The following is a 13886-nucleotide window of genomic DNA, read 5'->3' as shown; positions in this document are numbered from 1 at the left end:
GAATATCAACTATTGCCATCGAATAGAAGACTGAGAGTACCATTGTTACGGGGCTGACAAGACGTGAGACGTGCGGATCCATGTGCAATAGCCGTGACCGAACTGTCAGAGAGTTCACCGACGGCCTTCATAGCCGTGACAGGACAGGTAGCGAGTTCATAGATGGCCTCCTTGGCCAGAACAGAACAGGATGAGAGTTCATAATAAGATACTACTGACACCTCTGGAGGTTCTGCAGTGGATGCCACCACCTCTGGAGGTTCTACAGTAGGACCATCGGGATACGGGAAGAGTTCAGTAATGGTTCCTGTGACTGACATGACAGGTTGAGAGTGCCTTGTTGGGCGCCACCACCATACAAGGAGTTGAAGCAAGCGCCGCCGCCTTGGAAGGTTCTGCAGCACACGCCGCCACCTCTGGAGAAGCTGCAGCGGACATGTGTGCAATCAGTGCTGTATGCAATCAGTGTAATGAATGATGGGATATGTAGTCCGGGGTGATATGCAACAGTGTGTAGTGCGAGAGTCAATGAAATGGAAAGGGTGACCTCTGATGGCTAGCAGACGGAAGTTCATGGACCGGATACGTAACACCATATGCTAGAATGAACAGATTCCGGAAATCTTTTGTTCATCAGTCAGTAAAATTAATTAATCAGAATTGGGGGTCTAAGTAGGCTGCAGGATTCTGAGGAATGGAAGGGACTTAATTATTTGCACTGCGGATGGATGTGTATAAACATACTTTTGTGTGTGTGTGTGTGTGTGTGTGTATTGTATTGTGTAATGTGTATTGATGTGCATTAATGTTAGACAGCAAATGCTATGGGATGCAAGACAATTCTTGGAAGAAATTCCAACAATAAAGTGAAATTGAAATTGAAAAATAAAATATCTTTTTAAAATCTTTTGAAGTTGTTATCAAAATATTGGTTAACTATAGACGTCAATGGGGACCAGCAAATGTTTGAGTACCCACATTATTAAAAATATCTTCTTTTGTGTTCAACAGAAGAAAGAAACTCATACAGGCTTGTAACAACTTGAGGGCAAGTAAATGATAACAGAATTTTCATTTTTGGGTGAACAACATTCCCTTAAATGTTACATTTTACAATCAGGAAGGAGGACTTTTTTCTCCGATCACAAATGCAGACATGGTTTTATGTTTACACGGCGCGATGCAATGCAACGTGTAAAAAGACAGTATAATCCGTAATTATGTCCCCACTGGATGCAAGTAGATGCAAGTATTCGGCCAATCACAAGGCACTGGATAGCTGGCCAATCAAAGCACACCTCGCTTTTCAGACCGATGAGCTTTGTAAAAATCGACGTGTTTCAGAAAGGCGGGGCATAGAGGAGAAACAATAATGTACAGTATGTGGAAAATAATGTGTTTTTTGAACCTTAAACCGCATAAACACATTTCATTACACCAAATACACAAAATAATGTTCTTTTTAGCAACATCATATGACCCCTTTAAGAGACATTTTTAGGAAGAGTTCCACATTCGTGCTTTCCGCTGTTTGCCTGACCTGACTTTCTGCATATCTGATTCCTTTTTCTTTCCTGTGACTATGCAGTCAGCATGTAGCTGCTTTTGTGCTGAGGGGATTTTTCTACAGGCAACTGATTTCTGCAAGCTTTTCCATATTGTTAAGTCTTCCATGTTATAAAAACTGGAGTGGAAGGCTTATCAATCATCTACCACACACCAAGATTGTCAGGCTGAGGAAAAATTTTTGAACAAAGTTGTTTGTATTGAACTATATTTATAAATCTCATTAAATGTAATTAAATTTAATATGGCTTTGATTTGGTTTAAGAGTGCTGAGAATGCAGGGGTACCGGTAACAGCTGAAACTTTATATTTTCTTTTGTGTAAACCCCATGTGAAGAATATTCATTCATGGGGGTAAATCTGCTGGAATTCAAATTGACTTGAGCTTGCAAACTGCAGGGGGTCTGCATGTGCAGGCAGGAGGGTGACCTAGAAATCAGAAGGCATAGACCAATCTGATGACCTCAGCAGTTTGCCAGTTATGACAGTTTTCTGGCTAGAATATGCTGGAGTGAAGCTGCATTTTTGGCACAGTCCTGAAAAGCATTTTATATGGTCATTAAATGTTTCTTCATCAATAGATTTCAAGAATTGGAAATGGATTGGGTTATAAGCTTTCATCTTTAGATTGACTGCCATTTTACAAAGGTTTGTGTGAACATGCTTGGTCGTAAACGATTCTGCATGTTCACAGTTTCTCTGTGTGCATGTTTGCACAGGTCTTTTTTAGCATAAGTATTATCTAGGTATATGAATGACCTCCTTTGATAATCATTACCTATGCAGGGGGAAGGACTTTGTTTATATTCTGTCCCCAATTGTGTTCATTGGTATGCATGCAAATCCAATGGCCAAACACCTACAGCTCAGGAGGCCTATCTGCTGTTAAAAACCATTTAGACCATCTATTAAAAACCCCAAGGGGAGATGGCTGGAAGAGGCTCAGGAGGCTGCCTACTTGGAAAAACCCTGATAAGGGGGACAGCCCGACCACAGAGTACTTGAAAAAAGCCTACATCATAAAGGAGAGACCCGACCTTCAGTCAATGGTTCGCCAACAAGTGAAACAAATAAGAACAACATTAGTCCAGCCTCAAGGCCCGATGTAAGCAGTGTCTCTTAGTGCTCGCCTGCCTCTGCCCAACTCCTAGAGAGAGGAGGGGCACGAGTGGCCTTGCTACTCTTATGATCCTGCCTATGATCCTCAGATCGACACAGACCAGCCCCCTTAAAGGTTTTAAAGGAAGACTTGGGAGGGGAGTGAAAGGGGACTGAACTTTCTGTAAGGCAGTGGACTGCACCTTTGTCTCCCTGAACTTATCGACCACTGTCTCAGTGAAGGTGCCGAAAAGCCTGGAAGGTGACAGCAGAGCATCAAGATGAAAGGCTTTCACCTCTCTCCCGATATCCACGAGATATAACCACAAATGCACCTCCGTAACCACCACTTCTTAGTGGCACGAAGAGCCAAGTCTGTGGTGCGGCACAGTTCCTCGACTGCCCCAGGGGATAAACCCTGCCATGAGGGCAGGGTCTAGGTCTCTGAGCAAATCAGCTTGATGAGTTTGTAACACAGCCATTGTGTGCAAGGCTCCACCAGCTTGACCTGCCACCACATACACCCGGCCATCCAGATGCGCCCTGAAGAGGTCTGGATGGCAGAGCAGGAATCTTTAAAGAAGACGACTCACCCTGGGAGAGAACACTTGCGAGTGTCCTCTCCATAGGGGCATCTTCACGTATCAGCTCTCAGGTTATGCAAGGCTGGTGGAAAAAATGCAGCCGAGCTGAATATGGCTTGTCCCACAATCTCACTAACTCCGTGTGGAGGTCAGGAAGAAAGGGAAGACTCCTGGGAGAGGGGAGTTCATGACTGGCCAGAAAGCGCTTGTCTAATCTGCCACGGGCGGGCTTCTGCCTTTTGTGTTACCAGACTAAATCAAGCCTCTTAGTAGTGCACACCATTACGTCTAACATTCCCCGTATGTGGAACTGGAGCTAGGTTGGGGAAATTCAGTGCCTCAGTGAAATCTTCATCGCCAATCACTTTCACCAGATGAGCCCAATGTAGCGCTATCTGCAGGATCAGATGACCCAAGAGAAAGAGTATCTGGATCCTGCCGAGCGCCTCGAGAGCTGGACATGCTCATGCGAATGCTGACTACTATCCCTTGGGAGAGAACAGAATGAAAGGAACTCCTGAAAGGGAAAGCACTTCCCATCTCATTCCTTCCATGCCCCGCCTACAATCCCCGTGATCGGTCTGGCTACCTGCCTCGGTAGTTGTGGGATCTGAACCACGGGTAGCAGGTGCTCAATTCTCATTCCTCAAAAGAGAAAAGCATACGAGGCATTTATCAGTGCTATCGTATCATGCAGTGTGCATTTAGATCCCCCGAGAGCCAAACACTCTCTGTTCAAACACAAGATTCCCTCAATAATCAGGCGAGAACAGAAACTGCTGTGAACGACTCCCATCTGTTCAACTACCTTGAGAGGCGAGTGCGCTCATGCAAATGCTGTCTACAATCTTGAGTAAAGCGCAAAGCTTTACCTCTGCTCTCAGTAGCCCCACGAATGCATCACCATGAGTGCATCCCGCTGTCTCGTGAATCAAACACACATTCACGCTAATCCACGTCCTTCTCAAACCTCCCTGCAGCGAACCCCACGATCTGAGTCTATACGCTATGTCTGGGCAGCAGCAGGAGCACAAACTGCGAAATGCAGACACTTGTCCCTTATCTCTCGAGAAGAGGGACAAACGCGAACGGAGCTTTCTCATTGGAAACTTGTCACAATGAGTGCATTCAGAGCCCTCAAGCACCGAACGCGCATGCTCCTCACCAAGACACACAACGCATAGATCATGTGTGTCCTAGGGTGTCAGAAATTTAGGACACGGAGGCACACACTTTCTAAAATGCTCACTTGCCTTGGTTTTCTGCATAACGCCTTCTCACGCACTGTCAAACAAACGGCTCCTGAAGAAAACAAAAGTTGGTGACGTGTTCAGCGTGCGCCCTCTTCTGCTTCCGGTCACCTGCCTGTGACATCACGGGTTATGTGGGCCAATGGGATTGTAGTTGTTTCACAGGTGCTTCAGAAACCGGTTCTGCTGGTGGCAGTCCCCAAAGTGTCCGCTAGAGGACGCAGCGTGAGTTCCCTAGAAGGGTAACTTGTTTTTTAATGTATATAAATGCGAAATTTAATTTCTAGCTTTTTTAGCATCTCTATACAGACGCTATAAGCGCCGTCTCATGCTACTGGCGTGGCTACCGGTAAACTATTGCTTTATGAAAACCTTTGGCTTTGACATTTTTATGATCTTGATAATTTTTCACGCCTAAAAACATGTATGAAATACTCATTACATATTTCTTTGCATTTAATTGTATCCAGGGCCAGTTCTACAGGAGTGCTAGAGGGAACGAAATGAAAGCAAGAGCACCACAGTTGAAGCTGTAGAAATAGGATACTGGCCAAACTTATTTTCCAAACACTCCAGTTTGCATTTGTGTTTGAACTCTGGAGAGCTTCAAAGGTTTCTATTTTCAACATGTTTTTGTAGCATTGATCATTGTAGCCAATCACCAACATTTTTTGTTGATTTCTTGAAATCAATGGCGAAGCATTTAAGTTAGAATCCACTCACCACTCAAAACACCACAGTTTTGTTCAGTGCTGCAAGTTCGGGAGTCTCTCATTATAACAAACTGTAACATGATGTCAATAAGAGATTCATTGTGCAGTGTACAGCTTCATTGATTATAACGGAACTTCGTGAGATTGTGATTAACTGAAATGAGTGACGCTTCTTAGTGATTATAAGTGGAGTGCTCTTTGCCGATTAATGACTGTTGTGATCCAGTTTTACCTCTGACGAAATTCTGGTAATGTCAGAAGATTTGACGCACAGCCCTGCAGTCCCATAGAACAAGTACGTCTGCAAGATGTCTGTTAAAGATCGGTTCATCTGGAAAGCATCTGTTGTGAACAAACATCTGATACACGTCTTTAAGATGTCATTTTTACATAACATTCTAAATCATAAACATTTTAAGACATTTTCTAAACATCTATTTGACATCTGATAGGAAACCTCCCATAGACGTACTGCAGATGAGCAAACCCTCTACATCTTGCAGATGTAAATGCAGACGTCAAATAGACGTGTGCTATCAGGGGTGTGAATTCTCCTACGATGAACATCTAATTGTCTTCGTTTTTCAAGACAGCCGAGATCAAAATTACCGCTGGAGTTTTCGTTGTTATGGTGCGTGTCCACGGGAGTGGAGCAGAGCGAGCACTTTTAATTCATTTATATAGAAGTTGAACTTAACTCTGAAGCTCAACTTTCATAGGAATGAACTGAAAACGCTCGCTCTGCTCCACGCCAGTAGACACACACCATTAGCCACCATTTTTATTCCTGTGTGTAATGCAGCTCACCTTCACCGAATGTGTCATGGGTTGATTTTTCTTGCATGGGTCTGTTTTTAACGCTTCTTGACTGTCATACTGTCTGACATTAATGACAGCTGAGATCCTACAATGTGAAATGAGGATCATGACAAGCAACAATCGTAAAGTACTATTATAAATCACACAGCTGCAAAGTTTCAGGAGTGACATCCGCATATAAATGCCACATTGCAATGATAATGATAACCATAACAATGGACAGGGCAAAAATATGCCAAAATAGATGTAGGCTACATTAAGGCTTGAGCACCCTCGCTAATTTCAGAAGTCTCAGTGATTTGATTCTGGAACCGGGCCTGCCAGTATCTGGAGAAGTGGGAGAAATTATATTTATATATATATATTTCTATATTATAATTATATATTTACCATATTAAAGCCTCCTCTGTATAGCGCTCTAACACGATGTACTGTACGTGCTTGGTCCTCTATATATCTATTTTAAAACCATATTTTAAAGTAGGCCTAATATATTAGGTCTCTGTACTGTTTCAGAAACAGCTCTAGTTCTCAACTGAACATGCAGAAAAAGCATTAGGTCTACTTCTAATTTGGCCAAAGAAAACTTGTAATATCTAAATTGTTCTATATTAATTTGTGCATTTTGAAAATTAAAGGTGTTTATTAAAGGTGCAAAAAGTCATAAACAAAAATCTGAAAAGAAGTCAATATTTTTACTTTGTTGGGCAGCATTTTGTGTGTAGGGTTCTAATTTAAATTTTGGTTTTCAACATAGCATTTAAAAATACAACAGCCATTATTTTTTCTTTTTTTTTTTCACCATGGTTAAAAAATGAAAAATGAATGGACGCAAAAGTACATGGACACTTGACCTAGACCAGTCTCACCTCTTTGGACCTAACGGGTGGAGCTTGACCTAGTTATGCTTAGGGATAGGGTTATGGTTGGACCTTCAAGCTCCACCATTATATCTGGACATCAAGCTCCAACCTTTGGCTCTCCAGCAAGCACCTTCTCATTAAATTTCCATCTCGTGGCCAGGGGAAGGCTAAGCCTTGCCCAGCCTTATACACACTCTGCCTAGGCTGTCTACTTATTTGAACTTTTATTCACAGTGGGCTGTAATATATCTCAAGCTAACATATTAACTCAGAACTCCACATTTCTTGTTTGATTAAAAAAAGGGAAATGTATTCTAAAGTCATTTGAAGGCTTTTATTCAGTCTGTCCATGTGAATTATACTCTGGACTGCAGAGTCTGAATAGAATCACTGATAGCCTTTACGAGGAAAGGGGCACAACCCTTTAACAAATTGCATAAACAAATAAACTGCTGCCATTGGTTGACCTGTGGCCAAACTCTCAGATGACTCTCAGCCCATGAGAAAACATTCCTTTCCAGATAATTAGCTTTCATTCACCCATCCACCCAAAGAGAACCACCCCCCCACCCCCAAAACAGCCTAATTTCTCTTTCTCTTTTTCTCAATCATTCTCCAATGTCTCTAAATCTTTTTCTTATCAAGAAGCTAAAATGTGTAAGAGAAAATCCGAGGTCAGAGTTAGAGAAAATTGACACCATCTGTTTTTTGTTCCTCTGACAAACACCAGGAGAAACAAGATACCACTGTCCAAATGAGATGCCAGGAAGAATAAGAGCCGTAAACGTACAAGTTTGTTAGTTTTGAACTTCCCTCAAGAGGTTTGGCAGAGAGAGCTGGCTGTAGTTTTGTGTGGTTTGGGGTCACTTGTATTAATGTGACGTGAAGTGAGAAACTGAAGACAGGTGTAATGCAAAACACAGTGAGAAAACTTGATATGAAGAGACATACAGGGAGTGTGAGACGAGAACAGGTCAGAAGACAAAAATCAACAATACATGTTTCAGAAAGGGAAGAAGTGGGGTAAGCACGGAGTCAGCACATGGCTCAGTTGGTCTATTTCTTTAAGCTGGACTTTGTTTGTGAACAAGTGTCTTCAGGGATTATGCTACTGGGGTCTCATGGTCACAGGGCTTTAGAAGTCACGGGTAATTTGTTAGATTAGGGTGGGAGGTAACAGGACAGTTCAGTGAAATAAATTATTTATTATTATTTAATGCTCTTGTACATCTAATTTGTTTTTCACAATTAGATTTCAGAGCAGATGTAACAGTAGTAAGAGTAAGTTTCACTCTGAGAGATGGTTGCAGATATAAGAGGGCTTTTTGAGAGAAGAGATGTTTCCAAGTCTGCAATAGTGCAATACAACCACAAATCCAGTTTCACAATTAATCATGTGCAAACACACAATACAAACTGGTCTTGCAAGGAAGGAAGTGAAATTGTGAGGTTTGGCACCTTTGTGTGTGATGTGTTGCAATTTATATAATCTCCCCCAACTTCCCCTTTTGTGCCATTTCTGGTGATACAAATCCTTTGAAAGTTTTCTTTACATGTGTTTAGATTTTTTCATTTTATAACTGAATCTGAAAATGTTTCACTTGAATTGAGGTTTTGTAATGTTTCAAGTCCCTAAGCCTCTCAGCTTTCAAACTACCACACTTGTTGCCACAGTGACTAGGTAGGTGTACCTGCATATGCAAATGCTTTAGACATGAGCCAGTGTGCAGCTTTTTCAGCTCCACCCACAGGACCTCCCCTGAAGCCGGTTGCCTGGCAACAGCCATAGAGATTGAGAAGGAGAGAGTAGGAGTGGCTGGAAACCCACAACTGCTGTCAGAGCTTCTGTGAGTGTGTAGAGGGAGGGGTGTGTGGTCAAGCAAACCTGAATTGTGCAGTGTGTTTGCACACGTTTCAGAAACTATTAGATTAATTCATGAAGTGAGCAGATAAAAATAATCAGCATAAGGATTCTCTCTCTTTTCCTTGACTGTGGATTGCAGTAGTTAAGGACTTTTGAAAAGAACCTTACCAGTGGATGAGGCCTCACCTGTTTCGATTTGAGTTGGATGTCAACAGTAGATGAAGTGGACTGTGAGGAGTGGAAGAGATCATGGTCACTCGGTTGTGAGTGACAAGGTAAGAGGAGCTCTATATATTGTGTTTACAAAAAAGAGGAAAGGACTTAAGGAATATAAGGAATTCATGTCAAGTGTTTCATGTTTGTGTTGCTCACTCATGGATTACATTTACTTGTTCCCTTCTCATTTTTGTTACTTCTCACACTCTATTTAATTAGTTTTCTCCCAAGTCTGACATTCTTTACTACCACTAATATGACAAGAGTATGTCTTTTGTTGGTTTCCAATCTTGTTCTCTGTTGTACCTGTCTCTCTCTCATTGTTAAACTGTCTGATTGCCCTGCATAATGAGATTAATAGTTAATTGAGGGCAGCTGGCAACTTGTGTGTGCATAAACCTAAAAGTCATTTATAGTAGCAGCAGACATAATAAATATATAGGTCAAATTATGTTTCACAGTTGTTTCTGACCTTGACACTTGAAACTAAGGACCAATGAGAGTGATTGATATTAGAATGCAATTAACATGAATACTATATACCTTTAAAACCTGGTAGAAGCTAGACTGTTATGAAGTTTTGAAGAATATGCTCACTGTAATATCACAATTTTATTTAAAGTAACAAATGTAAGTCTTAATCATATAATTGACTATAATTGTTTTTCCTGGAACACATAGAACGCACCTCATCAGGTAACTAAACCAGCCTGAGCCATGACAGATCATTTAGAATGTATTCTAGGTGAGTTTTTTATATATTATTTGAGTGTCAATGAATATGGGTGTCAGTTGCTTAAATATCTGGTCTGTAACTGAAACCACAAACACAGAATTTCCTTCAAATTGTAGTTGTCTAATTTATTTCAAATTAAATATATTAAAACTGCTGCTGATAGTAGACTTTGGAAAACGATCACCATTACACATATTTTGGCTAACTTTAATATTGGACTTTTTAAAATACATAACTTTGTATTTTATAAAGTTCAATTGTTATTGGAAGTATGTAAATGTGACTGTGGCAGCCCTGCTGTCCCTATCTATCATCTTGCTGACATGTTTGTTATATCACCTGTCTCTCACCCTTGCAAACAGTCTTTCTTTTTCTTTCTCTCTGCTGTCTCAGTTAGTTTGAGTCTTCTAAGTATAGACACGACAGGACCAGGGCATACTTGAATTTAATTGCTCACTTGAACTTCCACACACTTGCAGTATTGTATAAAATGCACACCAAGCTGCAAAAAAAACCTATGAAAAGCTGCCAGAATTTATATTTTGACCGCTAATGAATTGTGACATTTTTAATTAGAAAAAAAATGAAATTTGATATTTAGAACACCTAAAACATTTATTCAATATGTATGACATTTAGCAGCAGACGTGCTTTGAGAAATTTTAGCTTTTTTGGCTTTGACAGCTGTGTTGTTAAAAGTCCTCTTGAAATCCCTGTAAGCCTTTTCTGTATCTCTGTGTCAAGATATCTCTCACACAAAACCCCTCGGCTTGAGTTAACACTTTAGCACAGTGCAGGTTTCGATGCACTTTACAAGCTGCACAGTACAGCCTAAACAAAGACCAGCTGTATGTTTAAAAAAAATAAATGAATAAATAAAGAAATAAATCATTGGTATAGCGGCCAGGCACAATCTACACTGTACATATATACAGATACATATAGTACCACACAGAAATAGTATGTTTATAATAGTATGTATGTTTGCTGATCCATTAAATGCACTGTTTAAATCTGAGAATTATGCATTTGGAAAGTAAACCTGCTCCTGACAGGGAGTGTTTGCTATTGACAAAACTGTAGTTTGAGCACGTTGTTTGTTTTTTTTATTATTGCAAAAATTGCAGTGCGTCTCAGGATGGTGACTCATTGGTTCCTGTGCATCAGCTTGGCCTTGACAGATCTTTTTGTTTTTTTCCTGGGTGTGTGTGGGAGTGAAACTGTCTCCTCAGCTGAGTGAGAAATGTGAATCAGTATGATACATTTACTATAATCATTATAAAAATGGAAAATACACTCATCACTTCTGTTCTAAAACTGTGCTGATTCCAGATTTTCTGTATGTAAGAAAATACCATGAGATACCATGGCACATGGTCAAGATTTATATGCGGCAATATTAGACACTAGATTTTACATGGCAATAAATTCTTACATATGATCTCAGCTCGCCTCTTCACACACACAGTAGTGCCAGTGTGCAAATGCCTATTGGAATCTTCTCCCTGTCTCCTAAAATGATTTAATTCTTAGCTGAACAGGCCCTGAATCAGTGGTCTGAATATTCTCATTAGAACATACTGTGTCTAACTATTTCCCCCTTTTCTAATGTCATGTTAATATCAGTTTGGTTTGGCAGGATCAAAAGGTAATGCGTTCAGATTTCGCTTCCAGAATTACTTTTTACTGCAGTGAATATTTGTCATAGTAGGTTTATTTTTGAAAGTCAATTTCTGTATTGGGACATACATACCTTAATTCTTTGGCTACAAGAAAGCTATTGAACATTTTCACAGTTTCTGCTCAGGAAAAAAGATATGGGTTAAGTTACAATTGAACCTCCCATTAAACAATCCATTATACAGCCTATTATTTATTTTATATATTATTATTTATTGCACTAAAACAATTATAGACCAATTCATGAAACAGCAGAAATGTTAAATGTAGCCTATATAACAAATATCAAACCATTGGAACATATACTAACTTTGATATTTGAGTTATCTCATGTCCAATCCAGGGAAGTTATTATAATGGTAAATTTTAAGTTGGAATAGCTAGTTGCAACAGTCTTTTGTGATTTGTGTTATTGAACTTTTATTTGAAAACCTCATAGTTCTTGAGATATAGTGAAATCTTGATAGTCTGATGGTTAATCTGTGGCATCTCCAAGTAGATCCAGTCTCCTATACACACATTTTGTGACTTAAAGAAAAGTGATTTGATTCAACGTAAAATCATCTATTGACTGTGTAAACTAATGAACTTAACCAAGAGTTTGAAGAGAGTATGCACTATATGGGTAGAGCTGTTGTACGTTTCACTTGCTTTTGATTCAAGTTAGTAAAGAGGCCTGATGGAGATTCATATGAATTCTCTAGGCAGTGAGCAGTTAAATGGAGCTTATGATGATAAGCTGTTAATGAGATGGAAATGAGAACAAGGCCCGGGGGCTCTTTGGTTCAAGGGCAGACATGAGATGTAACATTCCAAAAAAGTGTCCAGAAGACCCCGATATAGGCTATTGATCCTGTAGTTGTCTTTAGCTGCACTCATTCTGCCCTGGGGAAGGATTATGTTTTTATAATTTCTCCTTCATGATATTGCACGAGTTTACCTTTCTAGCTTCTGTTGTTGCATTTCATGTAATTACCTGACTATACCAGTTTGTTGTTTTGGGAGCAGTGTTGCACCCTGCATGAAACAGAGACTTCTTTAAGAATTATGTAAGAGGCAGGTGGAGAGGTTTGTCATTGCTAAGCTTACTCTTCCTTGTCTTACTTATTCCTAGAATTGCGTTTGAAGCCAGTCACAGGCTGTTTTTTTTTTTTCTTCTTTTTTGTCCTTTTCACTTCACCTGGCTTCGAGTCATTTAATAATTCATGCTCCTCTTGCTTTCTGTCTAAATTAGACCCTGCTAACTGTACATGTTCAAATAGTTAGTTAGGCCCCTTTTAGTTTTGCTTACTGTATTAATGAAACAGCTGCCCACAGTGGCCTTGAAGCTGTTTACTGAAACCCATTAAAGTATTATATAGTGGCTGGTGGGTGGTATGTTTGTGACTTCTTAATGCATCTGTGTGGGCTGGTGGAAGACTCACACGTCCTTGACTAGACAATAAGTCATTGCTACTTCACAGTTTCTCAATCCTTAACAACATCGTGATTGTCAAGTCAAGTCACCTTTATTTATATAGTGCTTTTAACAATACAGATTGTGTCAAAGCAGCTTTACAGTATCAAAATAGGAAAATAGTGTGCCCAATGCAAAAGGATAAAAGTAAACGCTCAATTTTCAGTTAAAGGCAGTTCATCATTGAATTCAGTGATGTCATCGTCCAGCTCAGTTCAGTTTAAATAGTATCTGTGCAATCAAGTCGATGATATCGCTGTAAATTAGGTGTCCCCAACTAAGCAAGCCAGAGGCGACAGTGGCAAGGAACCAAATCTCCATCTGTGACAGAATGGAGAAAAAAACCTTGGGAGAAACCAGGCTCAGTCGGGGGGCCAGTTCTCCTCCAGCCAGATGAACCAGCAGGTTGCTCGATGCTGCAGCAAATTTAGATTGTGCAGAGGGCTCATCTGGTTCCGTGGTCTTGTCCCGATGGCCGTCTACGAGACAAGGTCTTCACTGAGAATCTGTCTCTGGGGCTCATCTAGTTATCCTGGTCTCCGCTGACATTCAGGGTTGTAGAGGTCGTCTCTAGGTCCTGATCCACCATCTGGGCTGGATACGTACTGGATCTGGTGGCTACAGTGACCTTGGAATAAGAAAGAAACAGACTAATATTAGCATAGATGCCATTCTTCTTATGATGTAACAAGTACATCGTGTGTTATTGGAAGTGTTCCCAGTTCTGGATGACTTAATTAATGCAGCCTAACAATCCTTTAACGGATTTGAGTAATAGAAATGCGTAAGTGTGTTATGTGTAAGCCAGGTCAGATGGCGCTAAACTTCAGAAATAATAATAATAATAATAATAATAATAATGATAATAATTCATTTAAATGAAACCCTGTAAACGAAGCAGCTGCTCTACTTTCTGTTTCTGAATCGTGTTTAAATTATTTAAACAGCCATTCAGATTTGTGTATTTGCTATGATGTTCATCACAGCACCAAATACTTAAATATATAGACTTAATAGGCTATTTATTTTCAATCTTTTTTT

General features: G+C 40.2%; 1 protein-coding gene across 3 annotated transcripts in view; it reads left to right on the top strand.

Annotated features, from left to right (window-relative positions):
* The first annotated feature begins 8747 nt into the window (after positions 1 to 8747).
* Positions 8748 to 13886, top strand: part of LOC107698694 (rab11 family-interacting protein 4B) — a 29928-nt gene continuing 24789 nt past the window's right edge. For 2 of the 3 annotated variants that reach the window (XM_016499784.1, XM_016499786.1), the window contains exon 1: positions 9667 to 9718. In XM_016499784.1, the coding sequence (XP_016355270.1) occupies positions 9691 to 9718 (28 nt within the window). In that variant the 5' untranslated portion in view covers positions 9667 to 9690. Of the gene's footprint in view, positions 9033 to 9666; positions 9719 to 13886 lie in introns of those variants that run through there. The other variant, XM_016499785.1, reaches the window with a different exon arrangement.

This window comes from Sinocyclocheilus anshuiensis, unplaced genomic scaffold (assembly GCF_001515605.1).
Source record: "Sinocyclocheilus anshuiensis isolate Anshui unplaced genomic scaffold, SAMN03320099.WGS_v1.1 scaffold314, whole genome shotgun sequence".
NCBI classification, from domain to species: domain Eukaryota; kingdom Metazoa; phylum Chordata; class Actinopteri; order Cypriniformes; family Cyprinidae; genus Sinocyclocheilus; species Sinocyclocheilus anshuiensis.
This window is presented reverse-complemented; position numbering and strand designations above follow the sequence as displayed.